The sequence below is a fragment of the Carettochelys insculpta genome, chromosome 2 (genome assembly GCF_033958435.1).
Source record: "Carettochelys insculpta isolate YL-2023 chromosome 2, ASM3395843v1, whole genome shotgun sequence".
NCBI lineage: Eukaryota > Metazoa > Chordata > Testudines > Carettochelyidae > Carettochelys > Carettochelys insculpta.
In genome coordinates this window covers 251,755,412-251,779,331 of record NC_134138.1, presented here as the reverse complement: position 1 = coordinate 251,779,331, position 23,920 = coordinate 251,755,412, and the positions used below count along the sequence as shown (strand labels likewise).

Genomic DNA, 23,920 nt, shown 5'->3' with positions numbered 1-23,920 from the left:
AATGGATGAAATGGGTCTTTGCCTATGAAAGGTTATGCTCCAAAGTATCTGTTAGTCTATAAGGTTCTGCAGCACATCCTTCTATTTGCTTGGGATCAAGCCACGTGATGTGTCTGGGCGCTGGAAAGTTCCAGACTGTGTGGGGACCCCCGAGGGGAGAAGGAGGGGATGTGGGGGTCAGGACAAAATGTGTCTGTAAAGAAATTTCTCATCCAAGCACGACCCAAACCCACAGACTAGCTGCCACACGATGCGGGTGAGGGAAAGTTCCAGAATGCGTGGCGCCTCTTGGGGAAGGAAGGAAGGCAATGCAAGGGGCAGGACAACGTGTAAATGGCTGAAAAGAAGTTTCTTGTGCTATCATACAAGCATGACCCCCACCCACAGCCTAGCTGCCACATGGTGCCTGAAGGGGGCATAGGGGGGTGCAGCAGCTTGTGCCAGGCAGCACAGAAAAAAAAGACAGTTAGCAAAGGTAGACACTGAACCACAGACCTCACAGCAGTGCTAGCAGCAAAGAAAAACCAAGACGATTTTTCAGACTCTCATGACCCTGCAGCCACGGGCTTCCAGGTGCCAAATTGAAATGGTCTTCTTATTGCCTAATTCCTCCACACCTGACAGCAGTGGAGATGGAAGAGGACAGAGCGGAGAAATGTGGGGCGCATACAGGACATCTCTGGAGGCTAATGAATTCAATTTAAAGACATGGTGCTTCTGCACTACCCTTCATTTGGAATTTTGCTCCAAACTGAATGCTACACTTGTCAGGTTACTATGATATTATATCGATATTATGTCCGCATCTGATGAAGTGAATCTTTGCTCACGAAAACTCATGCTCAAAACTTTTCTGTTAGTCTATAAGGTGCCACAGGACCCTTTGATGCTGTTACAGATCCAGACTAACACAGCTACCTCTCCGATACATGTCAATTTTAGTGCACCATAAATCAAGCTAATGGAATTGGCAGTGAAGATAGGCACTTGGTAAAATCGGGCTAAATGACTTAAAATCGATATTATCTCGTAGTGTAGAAATAGCCTTAAAGTGTTGGAGTGTGGAGAGTGGCAATAGGTATGTAAAAAGGGAGGAATCCTGAGTAACACTGGGTAGAGCTATTTCAGCAATATGTCAAAGCAGACAGTATCTCACCCATGACAAAACAAGAATTACTGTATTAAAAGTGATGCACTGTTTTTACCAGTGTAGTCATTTTCATATTTAGGTCAGGTGATTGGGCCCTCTCCAAACGCATCTTCTGATTCCAAATAACTAAGTCCGTTCTTTTGGTGGTGGGGCTTCTTATCCATCACTGACACAAAGTAGTTCAGTAAACTCTACCATATCTGGCAGCTGGGACTGGGAGGTTGCCGGATATTCAAATATTTTGGTTAATAGAGAGGTACACCTAGCAGTGCACAACACTAAAGTAAAACAAGGTTAGATAGTAAGAAACAAACAAAAATGTATGCAGAGCACTTTATTTACCAACAACAGTAGTACTGTCCACTGTAATCTTACACTCTATTTGCTGTGTTTCTCTGTATTTACTTTCACTATACTAATGGAAAGCATAACTAAAATTTACTTATGGTTAAAATGTCAGTTGAGAGATCTGGATTATAGAATGCTGGTTAAGACAGAGTTTACTGCACATATTTCCTTCAGACTCTCCCCTTCCTGTTCTCTTTGACTATGTCTTGATTACAGGGATGTGCTGACACAAGTTAAAACTTCTCTCAACAGATCATGGCCAAACTGCCAAACAGATCTCAAGAGCGATCCACAGTGTCAACAGAGAGCAGCCACACTGCCCAACCACTCTATTGTCAAAACACCCAAACACAGCAGACAGGGCTGCCTCATGTCCTGGAAGCCCTGTGTGTCCAGACCAACTTTCTTTTGACAGATCTCTGTCGACAGAGGCATTATTCCTCATAGGGAGTGGGGTACAGCTGTCAAAAAGTTCTGCATTCTGTTGACTTAATGTCAACGGAACACCTTGGGAATCTGGATGCTCCGTGGGTTTTGCTGGCAAAACAGACATTTTGCTGACAAAATCCTCTGGTGTAGTTATAGGCTTCTTGCCTGTGACCACCTTATCTGTATATACCGCTGGCCCCACCCTAGTGTGCAAAGAACTGGTTAGCATAAAATTGTCCTTTGCCCTGTTTGGTCTGAGATAGTTTCCTATTTCCTTCATATTCTGCAGCAGGTCATATAAAACCCCTTCCCCCTCACAAATCCATGCCCCCCAACCCCCGCACAAAAGAAAAAAACAGTTTAACTTTTTTCTCTACACCGTAATAAATAATCTTAAAGTTTAAGACCTGGAAGCCCTCTCAATGGTAAAAGCCAGAAGAAAAGAATCCGTAGAAGGAAAACTCTGTGGAAAGATGAAATTTACCTGCTATTCACATGACCTTAGGATCCAGTTCCCAAGCCCCATCAATTCCCTAATGTGCAAGGCAGCCTATACATAGGCCTCAGTGTTCTGTGACTTTCAGGGCCCACCCCTCCCAGGGCGTCTGACAGAATTGCTGGGCCCCTGGGCAAGGTGTGGGGGGACCCAGCATCACAGTCCCAGAAGGGGCATGACATCAGGCAGAAGAGGCGGAGCCAGGTGCAGTCAGCTCCCAGTGACACACAAAGCATGTCAGTCCCCTCCCACACTCAGCAGCCCTGAGAGCCACCTGGAGGATATAACAGTGGGCTCCAGCAGCTATTTAAAGGTCCTGGGCCTCCACACACCAGAAGCCCTGGGCCCTTTTGAATTGTTGGGCCAAGGGCAGTTGCCCTCTTTGCCTCCCCCTATTAGCAGGCCTGATCCCTTCTATATAAAGAATCAATGTATCACATGCTAAATGGATTAAAAACTGACCGATAGATCTCAATTGCAAATGCAGAATCATCATCCGTTGGGGATATTTTTTAGTAAAATCCCACAGGGCAATGCTCTTGGCTCAATGTGATTTACTAAGCTTAATGGGAACAATTCACTAAGCAGACAGGCAACTACATTCTGCTTTGCCTGAGGGGACAGAACCTGGCATGCCATAAGCACAGTGTGTTTTGTTCTCACACACTTATGACTGCCATGACTTCACATCTCTACTGGCTGTTCTGGGCACCCAAACCAACCTGCTTGCACTACTGGGAAAAGACACATGACCACTCTTGTGCCTTCCCTTTATTTCCTCATCAGACATTTTTCTGCAGGGAAGCAAAAGAAATCTGCAGCAGCCCATGAATTCTGCACATACACAGTGATGCAGAAAGCCCCCAGAAGTATTTAATATAGGATAAGCAAATATAGTGGCAAGTATTTTGGTACAGAAAATATAGGTCATATAGCTGGGAAGAGATTATCCTGGAAAACAATTACTCTAAAAAAGATCTGGAATATTTTAAACACAAAATGTCAATATGATCATCTGTTTTAGAGAACTAAAGTGAGCCAGGAAAATATTGAGCAGAACTGGGGAGATATGACCTCACTATGCCACATTAGTGAGACCATTACTAGAATACTGTGTGCAGTTTTGGGCCCACACTTTCAAAAGGATATTGGCAAACTGGAAAGGGTTTAGATAAGAATGATTTGAAGGAGAAGATCTCTGATAGTAGAAGGCTCTTTAATTTTGCAGGCAAAGGCATAACAAGAGATAATGACCAGAACCTGAAACTAGACAAGTTCAGGCTAGAAATATCCTGTTTAACAGTGAGAATAATAAACCATTGGCTCTTCTGCTTATGGATGCTATGGATCTCTGTCACTTGAAGTCTCCCAAATCACGATTGGATACCTTCCAAAAACACACTCTATTTCAACCAGAATTTTTTGGCCTTCATGTAGGATGAAATTCTGTGACCTATTTTAAACAGGTCAGACAAAGCTAATCATAGTGCTGTCTTTTAGACTTAAATTCAATGAATATGAATCTTTATGCAGTTCTTTTAGCTTTATAGTCTGAATTTTCTTCTTATATTAAGACAAAGTGGCTAGAAATAGCTAAGCTGTTTGAAACCTCAAAAAAAATTCATTCATACATATTCACTCATTTACTGTGACTGAAAAAATATATAAATAAAACTGAATTCTATATTAAAACTAGCATGCCACTGAAAAAAATCATCACCCTACTCAACAAGAAATGATAAATATAATGAAAAACTGTAAGGAATTAAGTTGTGTTAAGCGTTATAAAACAACACCTTCATCAATGTATGGAATCCTTGTCTTGAAGTTCTAGAGGTTTGTGATTATCAGATGCTACTGTATATTGCAGAGTAGAGCTAAAACCAGTCTGTCTCCACAGACTACCCCTTTTTAATTTCAGACAAAACATTGTTTACAATAATGCTGTAAGCCAGGGATACTGGCTAGTGCCTGAGAATCTGATTTACAGTTGTTCTAATTTATTTGGGAGGAATTCTATGTCATTTTCAATGGAGAAAAAAAGCCAATAAATATTTTCCTCTCTGACCAATAAGATAGGGGAGTTGCAAGTACTTAGGTTTTGGTTAGATGCTGAATGCTGTCTGTCTGTTTGGTTCGATCATTGTTCATCCCACTCCTGCATGACAACAGCAGCTACAGAACTTTGGGATGTGCAAATCAACCTTCCTGGAGTTGTGTGCTGAGTTGCGACCCCCTCCCCCTGCCCCACTCTCCCTCTCCGCTCTGACCTGCAGTGCAAGGACACCAGAATGAGAGCTGGTCTCAATAGAGAATCATATGGCAATTGCTTTTTGGAAGCTGGCAACCCAATTGCTACCATTCAGTTGCAACTCATTTTGGAGTGGGGAAGTCTACCACTAGGGCAGTGTTTCTGCAAGTGTGCAGGGCAATAAATCACATTTTGCTGTGTAGGACTGTAACTTTTGGGAAATGTGGAAGACGTGGTTGGCTTTGCAGAAATGCGCTCTTACCTGTGGAAGGGCAGTTGGTGGCACACGTATTCCAGTTACAGCCCTCCCCACCTTGTCACAGAGTACGTCAGTTGGAAAGAGTACTTCTCGATGGTGCTTCAGGCACCCATGGACCACCATGTGCATTTCACAGATATAATGCAAGGTGGTCTGAAAAATGCACATTGCATGCATCTTCAGGAACAGTGACCTATACAGAAAGCTGCAGGCAGAGACTTTCTTTCCATATCGCAAAATTACAATGGAGCACATGGAACATCTGATCCTGATTCTCGGTGACCCTGTTTACTCCTCACAGCCCTAGCTCATGAAGGCTTATACAAGGCATCTGGATAGCAGTAAGGAAAGGATCACCAACGGAATAAGCCAATGCTGCATGGCTGTTGAATGTGTCTTTGTCAGATAGAAGGGCAGGTGGGGGTGTCTTTGTGGGAGGCTGGACTTTATGGAGGATCACATCACCATGGTTTTGGCTATGCACTGATGCTGCCACAATTTATGTGACAGGAAGGGGGAAGTGTCAGCTCCCCCTTTTTATTGCCAGTTGTTAAACTCCATTTAAAAACCAGCTTAAAAACATTAACCACTTTCCTAAAATTACTCTTCATGTAAGCTATTACTGAAGTTACCATTTGACTGTTGTGTAGTGACACATAGGAGAAAATGTTCTGCACAACCATCTGTGAGAGCATGGGTAGACTATAAAACAGTTCCTGTATTAAAATGGCGTCCATGAATGAAAATTTTCACAACTCCTGGGTTAGATTAGAGTGGATTGTTTGATGGAGTTGTCTCTCTCTAATGACTAACAAAACCAGATGTGCCAACTGAGCAACCCCATACAAAAAGATGCCACAAATATTTTAAAAGGAGTATCTAAGATACTAACCCATGGGTTAGCAAACTTTTTAGGTCATGCCCCCTTTTTGGCCCTGCAATTAGCCAGGGCCCCCCAACCTGTGGGAGGACCACAGGAAGGAATACCAGGGACACTCAGAAAGGGGTTGCTGGGAGGCTCCAGGAGGTGCCCCAAAGGGGGAGGAGTTCTCAGGGACAGGATGCCAGGGGGGTACCTCATCAAGCTTGGAACTCACAGTCTGCCCCTGCTGCTTGTCTCAGGGCCTCAGAACATTCTGATTGGCCCAGTGGCAGTGGGGGAGGGGCATGTTCTTTTAGCAACAGCGGTGGTGGAGGCCACAGGAAAGTAGAGGGCTGGGGAGGCAGCAGAGGGTGCCAGGTGGTGTGGGGAGGAATCGATCACACGGTGTGCCCCTTACAAAATATTGTGTCCCCTCTGGGGAGCATGCCCTCACGTTGCACACCCCTGTACTAACCTATACCTTCTCTTCACATATGGTTATTGACTAAATGGGAACTCTATAGCACCTAATCAAAAAAATTAAATATTACTAAGTGAAAAATTTAGAAGAGATTAGAAATATATCCTGGAATATATTAAAAATATTTTATTGAAGTGAATGTTTCAAAGATAGTTATATAAAGGTACTAGTTAAGAACAAAGGAACTGTAAATCTGGCATCAGGTTTGGGCTGTCAGGGAATACAAGCTTAGCTTAGTTAACAAGACATATAAGACGAGCATAACCTGCATTGTCCTGGACTGAGGTGGGTGGGTGTTTCAAGTCAGTGAATAAGTGTCCCACAACATGTAGAAAGTCACAGTCTGTGGTGGTGAAGCACACAGGGGAAGTGAGTCCTTAGATGAAGTGTATCCCTACGTCTGTCAGTGTCTTCTGGGTCTTCTGTGAAGAACAGAGTCTGTTAGGAAAAGAAGCAGATGATGTCCATGATTGTGTCCTTCCTCAGTGGGGATTCTTTTATGTTTCTTGTTGGAAAGTACATAATCTGCTGGGGAAGGAAGCATGTAGTTCTTCAGTCTCATCTCGTCAGCAGTCTTGCACATCTCCTGTGAAAGGACATGTAGGCTGTTAAGCAGACGAAGTGAGTGGTTCTTTGGTCATACTTTTCATCGGCAGTCTCAGTCGTGCATCCTGGTACTATCAATGGCCTGTGATATGCTCTGTTCAGAAGTCCTGGAACCATCAATTGGCATCAGACATATTTGCCTCGTAGGGCAGCTGAGGGTAGCACCGACGAATGCTGCACACTTCCAGAACTGGCTTCTTGTGAGAGTCCCATGCGCTCAGAACCCTCACCAGCAGGGTGTGGATCTCAACTTTGTAGCCACAAGCCCGCAGGATGTCCACTAGCGGGGTTCATTTCTCAATCTTTCCTGCTGGGGCCTTGTGGAAGGCCAGGGTCCAATTCTCAAAAGGCACCATGTTGCCCACCATGATGACATTCCTCATCTGCTTCTTGGTTACCACAATGTCAGGATACAGCAGGCTGTCCAGACAAGTTAAGAACTGTTTAGAAAAGCTTGACACACATAAATGTATTAAATGCAACAGAGGGCACTGGAGGAGATGGTTGATATGCTCACAGAGCCAGTGGCAATTATCTCTGAAAACCTCTTGTAATTGGGAGAGATCCCGGGTGATGGAAAAAGGCAAATGTAGTGCCCATCTTTAAAAAAGGGAAGAAGGAGGAGTCGAAGAACTACAGATCTGTCAGCCCCACCTTAGTCCCTGGAAAAATCATGGAGGGGATCCTCAAGGAATCCATTTCCACTGGGAGAAGAGGAAAGTGATCAGGACCAGTCTACACGGACGCACCAAGGGCATGGCATGCCTGAACATCCTGATTGCCTTCCATGATGAAGTAACTGACTCTGTGGATATGGGAAAGACAATGGATGTAATATATGTTGACTTTAACTACACTTTTGATACAGTCTCCCACAATATTTTTGCTAGCAAGAACACTGGATTGGATAAACGGACTGCAAGGTATAGAATCACAGAACACTAGAACTGGAAGGGACCTCAAGAGGTCATAGAGTCCAGTTCCCTGCCCTCTTGGCAGGACCAGACACCATCTATATCATCCCCGGTAGGTGTCCCTCTAACCTGCTCTTACATATCTCCAGCAATGGAGATTCCACAGCCTCCTTAGGTAACTTATTCCAGTGTTTAACCTCTGACAGTTAGGAAGTTTTTCCTAATGTCTAATCTAAACTTCCCATTGCTCCGTGTCCTATCCTCAGAGGCTAAGGAGAAAAATTTTCTCCCTCCTCCTTATAACCCTCTTTGAGGTACTTGAAAACTACTATCACGTCCCCTCTAAGTTTTCTCTTTTCTAAACTAAACAAGCCCAGGAGTAAAGGAGTTGCCCCAGCACTTCGAAGTACCGGCAGGTGAGCTGTGGCTAGACACATGCCAGTACTTCGAAGTTTAAAACTTCGAAGTTGCCGTCGGAGGGGTGGGGGGAATTTGCTTAATGAAGTGCTGCGCATGCACTGCAGCACTTCATTAGTAAACTCCCAACACCCTAATTACCATCCTTCCTTTGAAGGAAGGTGATAGTGTAGACAAGCCCTGTAAGTGTGCTGTTGAGAATGATGGAGTTGACAGCAATGCTGCTCAGGTTTGGATGGAGAGCTCTGACTTGCCAGTCCTGGTTAGTGTTTTGGCAGAGCTCCAGACTGCTCTGGCAACCTCAAAGGATTTGGGGCAAAGTCTTGTCACAGCTGCATGTCCTGAAGTGCTTGTCAAAATCTGCGTGTCTGACAGCCAACATTGAGGGGGACAAAGTTGAGCCAGGCCCATACACAAACCACCAGTCTGGGAAGTGGCTGAAACTTCCCTAGGGAGAAAGTGGTTGCTGCCATCCCATTTGCTGGTCATCTCAAATACTTTGGCCTTGTCCATCTTCCATTTGATGTTCTCCATTTAGGGACAGCAGATAGCTCCTTTCAGGACCCTCTCTAAGCACAGTTCCGGACGGCAGGTGATAATGGTCTGTCCTGAAGTCTTGATGATTGGTAACAGGAACCCCAGCTCCTGGTTCTCCTCACGCCACGTCCAGCAGCAGCCACTCCTTTTTCCCAAGCATCTCAAGGTGTTGCAAGTACAGGACTACAGCCAGGACACATGATCTCCATCTCTCCAGAACCTGGCCACCCAATGAGTCACTGAGGTAGGAGGAAACATCCATCGCAGACAGGGTCTTAACGAAACACATCCCACGTGGTGCTTTCAGTAATGTTCCTTACTGGCAGATCTGGGCATGTCAGGAGCCAGCAGGCATGGGTGATTACTGCCAGGTTGCCCATCCAGGATACAGTGGTGCAGCCTGCCTGTAGCAGATATAAATTATGACCATGCTGCCCTCTGGGGGAGGTAAAGCCATTTCTTTACTAGCTGCCAGATAGTGCCATCCACCCTGGTAAAGAGCACCTGAGCCACGGCCAAGCCCCTGAGAAAGAAGAAGATATAGGAGATCAGGAACATGTTCCGCACATTGATCTTTGGCCAGGGCGTGAGCACAGAGTTATCGATGTGATCCACATCCCACAGGATCTCCGTGATAAAGTCCTCAGGGGTCTGCTGGATATGGACTCCTGTGGGGGTCCCCTAGTGCTGGTTAAATTAACCTTCCACAAGGGAGATCATGTGCTCTCCCTAGATGAGGAACCGCATCAGTCTCACGTGTCACTGACATGGAGCGAAAGGCACTTCTAGCATTGAAGTGGAGATGCGACCACTCAGTGGCACAGCTGACAATGTAGAGCATCTGCTAGAGGTCCTCAAAACTGCTGGCTGAGGCGATCAGGTCATCTGCATAGTCCAGGACTCATCAAGCACTACACTCACACAAGCTCCTCCAAGCTGCTGCTCAGGAAATCCAGCCTATGGAGTTGCCTGGTGGGGTGTGTTGGGAGCTAGAGCATGGGCCTGGTAAACCCAGGGTTGTGAACTCCGCTCTGGAGGGGCCTTTCAAGGTTCTGGGGCAGGCTAAGAAAAACCCGTGAGGGATGGAGCTCGATCCTGCTGTGAGCACAGGAGACCCACTCCATGACCTCTCACGGTCCCTTCCAGCTCTACGTGACACGTACGTATCTGTCACCACCCCGCCTCTCTCCCTACGGCGGCAGCTGCCTCAGCGGGCCCCTGTCCCAGCTCCCTTATAGCCTGCAGCCGGCGGCAAAGAAACAGCGCGCCGCTTGCTCCCGCGGGGCAGGCGAGGCCCCGGCCTTGCCCAGCCCAGCCGAGCCGAGCCGCTCCCGCCCAGGGGCCGGGCTGACAGCAGCGCGGAGGAATGCGCTTCCGGAGGCGGAGCGGAGGCGGCCGGGCCCAGACCCAAGTCCCACCCCTTGCGGCCCGCACACGGGGCTCCCAGCGAGCGGCGCCGGGCACGGAGACACCCAGGGAACGGTGCCCGGGCTCCCGCCGCGGCCAGAGCCGCTCCCCGGGGCACACGCCGGAGGTAGCCCGGCTCCGAGCGCGCTTCTGCTGCCGCCTTCTCACGCCGAGCCGCGGCTATGGCCAAGGTACGGGGTGGGGGCCGCGCTCGCTGCCTGCGTGGGGCGGGTTTCCGCCCGTGTCAGCCGCCGGCGGGGGTCGGGGGGTGCGGTAGCCGCTGCCTGGGACCCCGCTGTGCGCGGAGCTGGGCCTGGGCCCAGGGCCAGCGGCCGGTGTTTCGCGGGCACGGGCTCAGCCGGAGGGCTACAATACGCGGGGCAGCGGGGAGCCAGGCCGGGCCGGCTCGGGGCTCGCTGCAGGGCGGGGCTGCCCCCACCGTCCGCCTGGTGTCAACCCGGCCCAGGCCTCCCGGCCCTCGAGCCAGACAGGGCCATGCCTCGGCCCTTTGTCCGCCTACCGCCCAGCCCGTCAACGCCCGGGGGCCCTGTCGGCCAGCCGCGGCCTGCCCCGTGGCGCTAACCCGAGCGCACGGCTAGATGCTGGTGCCTCGCTAAGGGGGCGGGGCCCTCAGCTCCCGGCTCCGTCCTGGCGGGGGGTGGGTTGTACGCGCCCACTGGGGCTGCTTGTCTGTGGGATGCAGGGGGAGTCGTGAGGCTGGAGGGAGATGCTTTGTGGGGGTGCAGTGATAATTCGTGTTCAGGCCCCTCGTAACTTCTAGGAACATGGAGTCTAGTACCCAAGTGTGCTAAGAGAGAGACAGCTAAAAACACCAGCTCTTTCCCCCAGCCCCGCAAAGGGTTCAGACGGGAAGGGGAGAGGCGACAGGAAGGGAAGGAGTGAGCAAGGACAGCGCTACAGTCACCCAGTGACTCAGTTGAGGAATGGGCAGAACCAGGAGGGTCCCCATCAGGTTTTTAAAAATTGTAAAGTAAATCAATGAAAACAAGTTCGTGTAATGTTTACGTTTTAATTCATTGTGCTTGATGATGTGACGGTGAGTACTTGATAGTTCAGGGCTTGTGGCTTCTCCCCTAATAGTGTGTGTTTCAGGATTTGTAACTGCCATATAAACTTGCTTCAGGCTGAAAGAGAGCAGGGATCTTATGGTAGGTCTATAATCTGTTGAATACAGACTTTTGTGAAAAATACTCTTGCTACAGTAGCATGGAAGTAATATAGCCTTTGTGCTATGAATTCCTTTGTCTCTATAGTCTGATTCTGGAGAAAAAAAGGGGAGCCAGGGGAGTTCTCTCTGTCCCTGTAAAGCTACTTTATGTCAGACTTTGGACCAACTTACTTGATGGGAAATGTCCAACAAAAAAATCCACAAAGTGCTCATTGAAAAATCTGAATGGCTTCTTTTATCTGCTGTATCCATCATTAGTATGCCAGTAAAGCCTTACTCCTGTCACTAAAGTGCATGAGTAATTCATTATGTTGACTGGACTGCTCATATGCTCAAAATTAAGCAACAATTTGGCCGCGTCTACACGTGCACGCTACTTCGAAGTAGCGGCACCAACTTCGAAATAGCGCCCGTCACGGCTACACGTGTTGGGCGCTATTTCGAAGTTGAAATCGACGTTAGGCGGCAAGACATCGAAGTCACTAACCCCATGAGGGGATGGGAATAGCACCCTACTTCGAAGTTGAACATCGCAGTAGGGCACGTGTCGACGATCCGCGTCCCGCAACATCAAAATAGCGGGGTACGCCATGGCGGCCATCAGCTGAGGGTTGAGAGACGCTCTCTCTCCAGCCCCTGCGGGGCTCTATGGTCACCGTGTGCAGCAGCCCTTAGCCCAGGGCTTCTGGCTGCTGCTGCGGCAGCTGGAGATCCATGCTGCATGCACAGGGTCTGCAACCAGTTGTCAGCTTTGTGGATCTTGTGTTGTTTAGTGCAACTGTGTCTGGGAGGGGCCCTTTAAGGGAGCGGCTTGCTGTTGAATCCGCCCTGTGACCCTGTCTGCAGCTGTTCCTGGCACCCTTATTTCGATGTGTGCTACTTTGGCGTGTAGATGTTCCCTCGCAGCGCCTATTTCGATGTGGTGCTGCCCAAAGTCGAAGTTGAACGTTGACGTTGCCAGCCCTGGAGGACGTGTAGACGTTATTCATTGAAATAGACTATTTCGATGTAGCGTGCACGTGTAGATGTAGCCTTTATGTGTTGGTGTGAGTAGTGATTTACTGGTATACAAATAGGCCCAGGCCATCTCTGATTTTGGTGCATTCAAAAGTAAAAAGGAGATGTAGTCACATGGGAGAGGAAATTATTCCATTATATTTTAAAAAAAAAGAAACTTGAGGGATTCAGACTTGGGTTTTTTTGATTTTCTTTAAGTAACTTGAATAATAACACTGCCCAGTAAATTGAGAAATACCTGACTTGAAATAAGCCTCTTAAAATCATGAAGACATAGTAACAAAGACAGTTTATATATCTACCCTGTGGATGATAAAGCTGATGATTCACTCTTCTGTCACACACACAAAAATTACTTACTTCAGGCAAGTGGTTAAGTAGCATTATGAAACATTGCCTAAAGCTGTGTGTATAAAGCCTTTGCAATCAGTGAGTAGGCAAGGCCAGGTGAGTTAAGGATGAGACATTGTTAACTTGTCCTTTTTAAATTATGGCTGTCAAGCAATTAAAAAGTTGTGATTGACTGCATTTTTAAACAATAGAATGCAATTTATTTAAATATTTTGGATCTTTTCTGTATGTTCATATTGGCTTCATTTAGAACAAAATGTACAGTGCACAGTTCTCACTTTATATACATTTTTGATTACAAATACTTGCATTGTAAAATAAACAGTATTCTTTAATTCACTAAATACAAGTATTGTAGTGCGGTCTCTTTATCAAGGAAATTACAAATGTAGACTTATTTCCAAATATATCTTCTATTATAAAACTTTAGAGCCTACTTCTTGGTCAGCAAAGCACTCAGGCCAACAAGGTTGGCTATAGTTTGCAGGAGAGAGTGCTGTCTTTTTGTTTACATCACTTGAAAATGAGAACAGGTGTCTCTATGGCACTGTTGTAGCCAGCATCACAAGATATTTGTGCCAGATAAGTTAGATTCACATGTCCCTTCATGCTTCAGCCACCTTTCTAGAGAGCATGCATCCATGCTGATGACAGCTTCTGCTCAACAATGGTCTAAAGCAGAGGTGATCAGTGCTGAGTCAGATGCCACCAACAGGAGGTTGCTTGCTTTTTTTTTTTTTTTTTTTTTTCCGGTGATTGGGTACTATAGTTTCTGCTGTGATTTTAAGACTGGTGGAAGCATGCTGTGCCCCTCATCCCTTTCAGATTTTTTGGAAGGCAGTTCAGATTCTTAAACCTAGAGTGGAGTTCTGTAGCTATATTTAGAAATCTCAGATTAGTACCTTCTTAGTATTTTGTCCAGTGCTTTTTTTTTTTTAAATAAAAATAGAGGAGTTGGTACTCAGCCAGATTTCCTCCACCCCATCCCCTTGCTGAGATTGCTGACAGGGCTCTGCACCCCAGCTGGCCGGTGATCCCATGACAGGGTCGGCAGAGGTGCCAGTACTCAGTACTGGTCCAAAAAAAAAAACAAACCTCAATTAGTTTTGTCAGATCTGTTGTGAAAGTGTTCTTAAAACAAACATTTGCTGGGTCATCATCCAAGGCTGCTGTTACATGAAATTACAGCAGTATGTGGGTAAAACAGAGAAGACAGACTGTTCTCCGCAAGAAGTTCAGTCACTTTTAAGCATGCTTTTTTTTAATGAGCATCTTCAATTTGGAAGCCATGTCCTTTGGAAGGGTGGCTGGTGTACAAAGGGTCATCTGAACATTTAATGTATCTGGCATGTAAATACCTTGGAATGCCAGCTATAAGAGTGCCATGCAAATCTCTGTTCTCACTTTCAGGTGACATTCAACAAGAAGCAGGTAGTATTAGCTCCCTTAAATGTAAACAAATTTGTCTGTCTTAGCAATAGGCTGAACAAGAAGTAGGACTAGCTAGACTTAAGGCTTTGAAGTTTCACATTCTTTTGTTTGAGAGAAGTTCTGCAATAAGACATTTATATGTTTATACTTTCACATGAAAAATTTCTCTCTACAGTTCCTCCATGAAATGAATTGAAATACTGCCATCATTTTTATGGCACATATATTTGTAATCAAATATTAATTGCACTGTACACTTTGTAATCTGTGTTCTAATAAAAATCCATATATTTGAAAATGTAGAACAATATGACACTTAATACATTTCAATTTCTATTCTGTTTAACTGCAATTAATATTTGAGCTAATCACTTGAGTGAACCATTTTTAATCAATAGGCCAACATTAAATACATAGAGAAGTACATGACTGACAGCCAGGGAGACTGGAGTCCTGTCTTAATAAAATCTAGGTGTAGAAAATACCTCTTAAGTTTGTTAGCATTTCAGTATCGGAGCTCTGGTCTGATGGATTGAGTAGTCGACTGGTAGTTAGACTTGGGATCTTTTCATAGAATCGTAGGACTGGAAGGGACTTCAAAGGTCATTTATTAGTCTGTAGCATTTGTGGCAGAACTATTTATGTAGACCAGGGATGTCAAAATTCATTGCACAGTGACCCCATTCTGACAACAAAAATTACAAAACTCCAGAAGAGGACCCTGAAGTCTGAGCTCCAGGCACTTGCGAGTCTAGTACTAGTTCCATTAAAACAAGATCGCCACCTACTTTATGGTGCTGTCCCACAGTTTGAAAACTGCTGATCTAAGCCATCCTTGACAGGTATATGTCTAACCTGCTTTTTAAAATGTCCAGTAATGGGGATTCCACAAGCTCCCTTAGAAATTTATTTGGGTGCTTAACTAAGATGACACTAAATTTTTCGTAATGTCCGATCTAAGCCTCCTTCCCTGCAGTTTCACCCATGTGTCTTGTCCTATGATGAAAGATTAAGGATAATTTTTAGTATTTATATCCTTTTTCTTCAGAATATTGCCCTTACTTAGCTATCCTGTTCTTTTGAAAAAAAATTCCTAGTTCCTTTACTTCATAGAGCCAGTGTCATGAAGTGAAAATACTAAATTCTACAAAAAGATGAGGTCTGAGGCTGAAAACTGAGGAACTACTACAGTGATTCAGAACTGGATAGAACTTTTTATAGCCATCTCCTAACTACTTAGGGTTGCCAGTAGCTTGCAACTTTTCTCTGGCTTCCTGCTTGCCGCAAAGAAGAATGGGGTGTATTTGTTATTCTGAGAGTAGTTTCATTCTTTCGATTGGTTGCTGCTCATTTTAAGAGCAGCAGCGATACATTTGCTTTCTTCTCCAAACTTTCTGTAACCAAACTTTCCATGAGCAATGTATCTGAATACTTGATTGCTAATATTCAAACAGTTCTAAATTTTCACACCTATTTCTCAGTTATTGGTGATTTACCAGATACTTTAGGGAGTTCGTGGGTATTTCTGTCTGTGTGTCTGTCCATCCATGAGTCTAGTTGCTTAAGAACTAGATGGTAAGAGCTAGGACTGCCAAATTTGCTATGCAGCTTCCTCATATCTTAACTTAAAGCGAGGCCGAGTTTGGTTGTGCCGCAACAATGGGATGTGCACAGTATGCGACCGTATTATCAGATAGAATGGGAGGGGTATGTAGCAGGGACAAAAATGTTCAAAAATTACCACAGGACCCCTGTCATCCCAAGCTGGCCCTGGGGAGTAGCTGCCACCTGGGCCCCACTGCTTGTCTCAGAGAGCAGAGTGCCCCATTGAGCCCCCCAAGACCTCCCAGCCACCTGCCCTGACTCTTGCACCCCCAACCCCACCTTTGAGCCCCATAAGGGTCTGAGTAATGCCAGGTAAATCTTGTAATGTACTACACACCTCTTAAGACATTTTGCTTAAACTTTCCTTTTGTAAATAATATGGGCACAACTCCCTGAAGTCCACAGTCTTTGTCTCAACCTGTGTACTATGTACTTTTTAAAAAAAAAATACAGTGAAACCCCAAGTTACGCGGGGGTTGCGTTCCTCACAACCGCCGCATAACGCAAATTTCACGTAAGTTAAGGGAGGGGGGACCCTTCCCTCCTCTGAGCCCCTGGAGCCAGGTGTATCAGCGCCTGGTCAATTTTCCAGCTCCCCGCTGAGGAGCCAGGGAACTGACAAGATGCTACTGCTTCTGGCTCCCCAGGGGCTCAGAGGAGAAGGGAGGTGGGGTCGAGGAAGATCCGCAGTCCTGGGGATCTGGGAGCCAGGTGTAGCAGCACCTGGCTCTTGGCTCCCTGGGGCTGAGGGGCTTCCTGCCCCCAGCAGCAGCAGCATCCCCTTAGCTCTCCCTGGATTGGGGAAGACATCCCCTTCCCACACTCCAGCTGCCCGCTTCTCCCCAGCTGTGGGAGTCGGGCAGTGGGAGCCCAGGATTTCGACATGCACATTACTCGTATTAACGCAAATATCGAAATCGCATAAAGCAGGGGTTTACTGTAGCTTCAATAAAGTTTTTAAAGCTGTTGTGCTTTTTTTACTATGTCATAAGATTCTCACTAGCAAAAGTGAAATTGATCAGCATCTTAATTTTGTGCTGCTGGTGGTAGGGAAAGCTGCCAAGATGTGCAAGCATGAGAGCTGTGCAAACCAAGGCAAACTACATCAGTATAGAAGTTGATGTCCTAGTCATTCCGTTTAAGGATAGCCTCCTGCTTGTCCCTTGTCAGCAAGTGGAGTTTTTCAGATCCTGCCAATAACCAAATAAGCTTTCACTCTGTCTGCGTCTGCACTGGCAAGTTCTTTCCAAAGCTTTTTGGAAGGAAGGGGGCTCTTTCAAAAGAGCCTGGAGAGCATTTACACACACAAAGCATTCTTTCGAAAGTAAATTGAAAGAATGTGGAACTCCTTTCAAAATGACTCTTTTCTATTTCAGGAAGAACGCCCCCTTTCAAAAGCTTCTTTCAAAAGACAACGTGTGTAGACGCTCCACAGGGCTCTTTTTTTGAAAGAAGAGTCTTCACTTTCAATCCCTGGCCCGTTCTTTCAAAAGAGCAGGGGCTGTGTGGACACTCCCTTTCGAAAGAGCAGATCACTCTTTTGATCCGCTTTTTTGTGTGTGGATGCACCATTTCGAAAGAAGTTCCTTTGGAAGAGATCTTCCAGAAGAGATTCTTTCAAAAATTTTCCGTAGCTTAGATATAGCCTCTAAGTTTTAATTCTTAATATGTGGTGATACCTGACATGGTTAACTTGTAGCCCTCTTTTTTTAAAAAAAAAAAAAAAAAAAAAGATGCTCCACCTTTTTGTAAACTGAATCATGATCCTTATGCAGTGCCAGCACTTTCCAAAATAGCAGGTGAGGAGGAGAAGGACCAGGGGGCTACTTTGAGTTCATGCCTTCCTGCTGATTCATGTTTGTTGCACGTTGCTTTGTGGTTCACTTACTTGATTTAAAATTAGTAGCTGTGACATCTGCTGGGGACAAAACTTCATAATTTCCTGCACAGAGCATTGAGGAAGACTGCCAGTGTACCAGATTAGCTTAGGGTAAAGTAACAGGCAGACAGAGATTATCTGTCAACTAAAGAGACAACTTTTTTTTTCTTTTAACTCTGCAGAAGTTACTTTTTAATTTTGAGACTGTCTTTCGGGTAGGTCAGCCATCGTCTTTGAAGTTCTTACTATAGGAGCACAATCCAGTTAAAATTTTGAATGAAAGAGAGATTGAACATATTTGCAAGGGTTAGCTTTACACTAGTTTGATTTGGTGCTATCTAAAGTGCTTTATTCCTGAAGTTGGTTCAAGGTTGTCCTAGTCCTGAGATGCATGTTGTATAATGCATGTTAAATCTATTACATTAGTGATGGTAGGCAAGGAGCTCATGAGATCCATGCATTAGGTGGAAATTTAGACTAGATTTATTAAAAATATGTTAAATATCTATCTTGGTTATTGTGGAAGGATGTAGTTTGTGTGCATGAACAAAATGTTGGCATATGCAGGATGTCTTGAGCACAGGACGTTTACATACTTGACCAATTGATTTTACTAAATAGTTCTGAAGCTGGTGTCTGGTCATTTTAACAGTAGCTTCCAAATGATTCATAATGCACTCATTAAATTGCACAAAGGCTAAACTACCACTGTGGGACTATCTCTAATCAGTTTAAAAATCAGAAATGACAACAGTTTTTTTTTTTTTTAAATTTTAAAGAGCACACTAAAAATGTTATTTGATGCAGATCGTTTAACTTGTGGCCGAAAGCAGTATGCTTCATAAACATAGCACTGCCAGTGCAGAGGGTATTTTCTCTTACACAAAAATGTTGTGGGCAGGCAATAAATTTGCATCTGTAGATGTAGTTGCTTGCATAGCTTTTTAGAAACCAAACCAAAACAGGCCCCAGCCATCTTGGCTTACTTAGTGTTTTGGGATATATTGATGCTAGCAATTTTTGTGGCATATTCCCATCCTTGCTCTGGCATTACTGAGGATTTGTATAAGCCAAGCACAGGCATATTTATATTATTAGTTTGAGGTAAAATGGCTTACATTAGCACTTTCTGTTGCTATCACTGGGGAACATGCACTGTTTGTTTATCAATAAGAACTGACTTAATTTCTAGTATAAAATAGGCCAGAATTATTTGAGTCTGCATGTATTTTGGAATTTGCTTCTCAGGAGATGTCTGTTACAGCTGTCTATCTTGAAGCAGCTTTTAATTGCAAAGGGTGTTTGCGTCCACTTGGTCATGTAATGTCCTGTCTACATAGGGGGTTTCAGCTGAGGGAACCTCCAACTTATCCATGGTTAAAATTTGGTTGTGCTGTATCAAGTTCTGTTTGTCTGGCCAGCAAAGATGGAACCAACCAGAGTTTTAAAAAACACCCAAAAAAAAAAAAAAAGCTACATCCCGGGCAATGTTGCAGCTGTAGTGAGGCCAGGGGGCAGGAGCTGAGTCAAAGGGTTAACTTTCAATGTTCTTGTTTAATAGGTTAACCGTTTTAACATCCTTAATTCTTGGCTCCAGCTACTGGCCCTCATTGCCTGCCTCATCCCCTGTCTGTACACTCTCTCCCCACCCCCATAGCTGTTCCCAGAGGCTAAAGGTGGAGAAGATGTGGTAAAAATACGGGGATCACTGCTTTATCCACAAGCTTGAAGTGGGTTGCTTACTGCATCTTGTTTAGAGTGACTGTCATTTTAGATTTTGTAAAGCACCTAGCATACTAAGACCCCAGTCTTGATATGGGCATTTGGATGTTGTCATAGTCCAAGTGAAAAACCTAATCAAAGGTTAAAATTAGTTGTCTGCCAGTTCAGGTTATATTTTTGTAAACATAATACAATTGTGGTATTACATGTTTGTAGGAATCTAGGGTACAAGAGTCCTGATGCATAAAACTACACCGGTGTCTCCACCATGATGAATAGGTAACTGATGTTATAATGTGTGTATTTTAGACCTTAGCCCATAGGGTGCTGCAACCAGTGTAACTGATATCAGGAAGCAGAATTTCATTTGCTGTCTGGCGTTTTAAGTCTATACATTGGGGATAGGGTGGTCTGCAAGCATTCTGTTACATAGTGCTCAAATTGCTGAGCATTTACCCAATAGTATGTGTGCATATTCTCAGTGTATCCTGCAAATGCAATTCTAAATCATTTTAGAATAGGGAATGATTAAGTTTGCAGTTGAAATCTGGGAAGCAAACCGCTAACTTTAGGCTTAAGCCTGAAGAGGAACTGGAGATAAATAATGTCAGTCTTGCATTCTGTTCAGTCTCTGAGCTAGATGGTGTCTTGAACCTTTGTCCAAACAGAGGTAAACCTTGTCTGACAAATAACTAAGTAGTTTGTTAATAACAAGTAGTTAAATACTCTTGAAGAGGATTTGGTTATTACATAGTGCCTGGATCCCCAAGCAGGATCAGAGCCTAGATGCTGTGCAAACATGCTAGAAGCACTGGTGCTAATTTTGATGCACACATTGTTCAGGAAATTCATTGCTAATGATAACCTACTTCTGGTCAGCTCAACCATTGCTGGGAAACAATTCTACAAATAGTGTTTTGTGGTTACTATTGTTGCTGCTTCATTTTGCAAGTTCTGTAAAAAGATGATTAAAGTTGCAAATTAAGATTGTGCAGGTATATTTTTAAAGTAAGTGTGGTCTTTAAGTCTCTCTCGGCCATTGGTCACCAATCAATGGATGTAGCATACCAGTCCGTCATGGCAGGGGGAGTCTCATAGTCGATCACAATCCACACTCAGTAGGCTCCCTGCTTTTCCCATTCCCGTACCACCATCCAGTTCCTGAGACCTGCCAGCAGTTGTGTTTGGGGGTGGGAGCAGAGAGAGATAAGAGTCTCTGGACGCTGCCCCTGCCTCCAGGAGCCCCCAGCTCCCATTGGCTGTGAATGGGAAACTGGCCAGTGGGAGCAGTGCCAGCAGAGAGGAGCAGCATGCAGAGCAATGTGTCCCCCGTACCCCCAGGGCCACAGGGGTTCCTTGGCCCCTTCCAGGAGCAGTGAAGCATAGAGCACTGCACAGATAGACACTTGTAGCTGTTGATTCTCAGGACTCTGCTCCCACAAAATACTGCAGTCAAAGGAGAGAAGTGTGGTGCACCACCCTTACTCTCTCCCAGAGCCAGCATGCATACCCCCTGTTGTACGCCAAGTACCTGCCACAGCACTGACCTCCTCACTCCCAGAGCCAGCACCCCATACCCCTTCCTGCACCACTGCCAGAGTCCTGAATCCTTCTCAGAGTGAGAGCTCAAACCTCCTCCTGCATCCCAACCTCTTGCTGCAGCCCAGAAAAAGTTAGTGAGGGTTGGAGAGAGAAAGCAGTAGGGGTATTTGGAGTGACACGGGTGGGGCTTTGGGGAAGAAGCAGGGCCTTAAGGAAAGGGAGAGGGTAGGTCTTGGGTTGTCCTTAAATTTCACAAATGATCTTAAGCATAAAAAGGTTGGGGACCACTGCTCTAGGCAATCCCACAAAAGTAGGATGCTTCATTGTTTCAAGGTTTGTCTTATAGCAGAAGAAACATAGTGAACATCACTGTAATTGAAGAGCCGTTTCTGTTAACTGCTGCTGCTTAAACCCCTGGTTTAATCTGTGGCTATGGATTGTGCCTAAAATTGTAGTTAAATGTAAAATTAGTTCAAATCTGGTATGTTTATATCAAATAGAAGAAAACAAGTCATATGATCCTGTGTTTGCACCAGTGGCAGAAGTGAATGCTGATATATAAAACAAGATTTCCATTTACTCTGTGGTCTGCCGACTGATCACTTTCATTAAAATATCGCAGTGATAATGTACAGTGAAATGTTTCCAGAACTTTTTGTAAGAAATGAGTAGCTAATAAACCTGGCTTGCTTAGGGGTTGCGGTTTTTTAAAAAATACATACATGTTCCCTTTTTGTTTACAATGATGGTAGGCTGGCTTGCCTTTGTGAAGGTCAAGGTATATTTTAAAGGCAAAACTAAGACATGAGTGCTAGTTATGGTCAGCTGTTTAAAAACTATTTATACACTGAACTAAATATTGCGTGTGGATAAAATTCAGCCCGCAAGGTGCACAAACTGAAATAGCCGGTAATGGGAGGATTGGAGGCTTGAAAACATAAGATTATTTAACATTGATACAAAGGACACATGTATTCTACTAGAAAAGCATAAATTGCAATGTGGGATTTTTATCTTCTGTCCAGCTGAAGTGGAATATTAAGAGGAAATGTGTCCTATAGGCTCATAAGGTCTCTACAGGCAAGATTTAAAGTGTTAAATACCCAACACAAGAGTCTGCAGAAAGTTAAGGGGCTGAATTGAAAACTCAGGCTTGAATTTCACATTCCTGGGCCACTTAAATAGAAGGATGGGTGGCATTGTTATTGATCATGATTTAATCATATAGCAGGTTACCTTCCACAAACTGTATTGGATCATTAGCTTGTGGTTAAGAGACTAGAGAAAAGACTAATACAAAGGTAAAGTGATTTAAGTTTTTACAGTGAGACAAGCTGGGAGAAATATCTTATTGGATCGGTTTTCTATTGGTAAAGGACAGGCTTTCAAGCTTCTTAGAATTTATCTTCACGTCTATGAACATTTCAAACACAGTAAAACCCCAGCTTACACACAGGTTGCATTTCTGGGCAACCACATGTAAGTCAAATTTCATGTATGTTGGGACAGAGAAGGAGGAGGGGCAAAGAGCTAGCTCAGGGAGTGGGGCGCCCTGCTGCCTTCATGTTCCCCCAGGCCAGGGCTGCGAGTAGCAGAGGGGCTCTGCAGCCATGGTGAAGGTGGTGGTGGCTCTGTGTGCTCACTGGCTGGTGCGGCAGCACTGCTCGCAGCAGGCACCATGCTGCTTTCGCCGTCCCAGTCTGCAGCTTCATGGCTCCATGTACCCTCTGACTGGTGCATTGGCGTTGCTTGTGCTGTTCACCCTGCTGCTCTCACCGCCCTGGTCTGTGACTTCGCAACTCCGCGCACTCCCGCGGACCGGGCTGGCGAAAGCAGCAGGGTGAGCTCTGCCACACCAGCTGGTGGGGAGGTGAGGGAAGTGGTGCACAGAGCTACCACCATTTGCCACGTAGCTGCCAAGCCCCTGAAATTTTCAGATGGGCAGCAGTGAGTGGAGGAGAGCCTGGGGTGGCAGCAGGAACCGGCAAGAGGGGTGATCAGGGCAAGCTGTAGGCAGCAGGGTTGCAGCAGGCCCCGGCGGGAGGGCACAGCAGCCAGGCAGTAGTCGTTGATTACAAGTCACGTTATTTCAAAAACCTGCAAGTCGAAATCGTGGGTCTACTGTATTAGGAAATAAGGGAAGAGTAGTTTTTTTTCAGGGTTATACAAACAGCTGTGACTTACATACATTTCAGGGTTTAGATAAAATATCCTAGTGATTGTCACTGTACAATAGTTCCCAACAAAGTGTGATGGAAATGCCAAACTTTGAGCCATTTAAAACTGTAATGAAGAGATCAACCCTTGAACTGTAGGAACTAGTTCTCTGTTAGCAAGAGGTTAGATGATTTCTTAGGCATTTTTAATCTGTATTAGCACATGTGATTTTTATTTTGAGGAGGAAATTTCAGCATTATAGTTACAAGAAGACAGAAGGATCTCATGTATGTATGTATGTATGGCTTCAGAAAGATCTCATTATGTAAAACAAAGTTATTGAATGTACTTTATTCAAGAAGGCTTTCACGTGTACTAATGAGAGAACCATTTGTGTTTGGAGCTACAGTTTTGGTACTTGTTTTACTAGTTCTGAATAGTGGGCTTCGTGTTGTATTTACTTTAAGTAGTTTGCCAAATGGTTTTTAAGGACTGACACTGTTCTTATAATAATCCAAAGCCCAAACACATTGCAGAATAACAACAGTCAGGACACACTGGAGGAAGATAAGAGAAGCTCACTTCTGTTGTTTTCTCTCTAATGATTCAGCTGATCATAGGATAGCAAGGAAAGTTACAAAGGAGGTTTTGCTGCAAAGGATGCAGGTGCTATACTTGAGATTATTTTACTTGTGGGTTATGCTGAATCAGTCAGTCAATTTATATTTATAGAATTTTAATTAGATATAATTGGTGATCTCTGCCTGCCATGCTTTTGAACTGCATGGGCTATTAAAATAGTTTTCTGTTCACAAACATCTATCTACAGTACCTAAAAAATCAGCTTTAAAATGTTTATATAGTCAGATT

The 23,920-nt window shown here is 44.8% G+C and overlaps 1 protein-coding gene across 2 annotated transcripts in view; it reads left to right on the top strand.

Moving 5' to 3' along the window:
• The first annotated feature begins 10,164 nt into the window (after positions 1 to 10,164).
• The window catches only part of ITGB1 (integrin subunit beta 1), a 73,336-nt gene continuing 59,580 nt past the window's right edge, over positions 10,165 to 23,920 (top strand). Inside the window, exon 1 of one of the 2 annotated variants that reach the window (XM_074984972.1) lies at positions 10,165 to 10,348. In XM_074984972.1, the coding sequence (XP_074841073.1) occupies positions 10,340 to 10,348 (9 nt within the window). In that variant the 5' untranslated portion in view covers positions 10,165 to 10,339. The remainder of the gene's footprint in view (positions 10,349 to 23,920) is intronic. The other variant, XM_074984973.1, reaches the window with a different exon arrangement.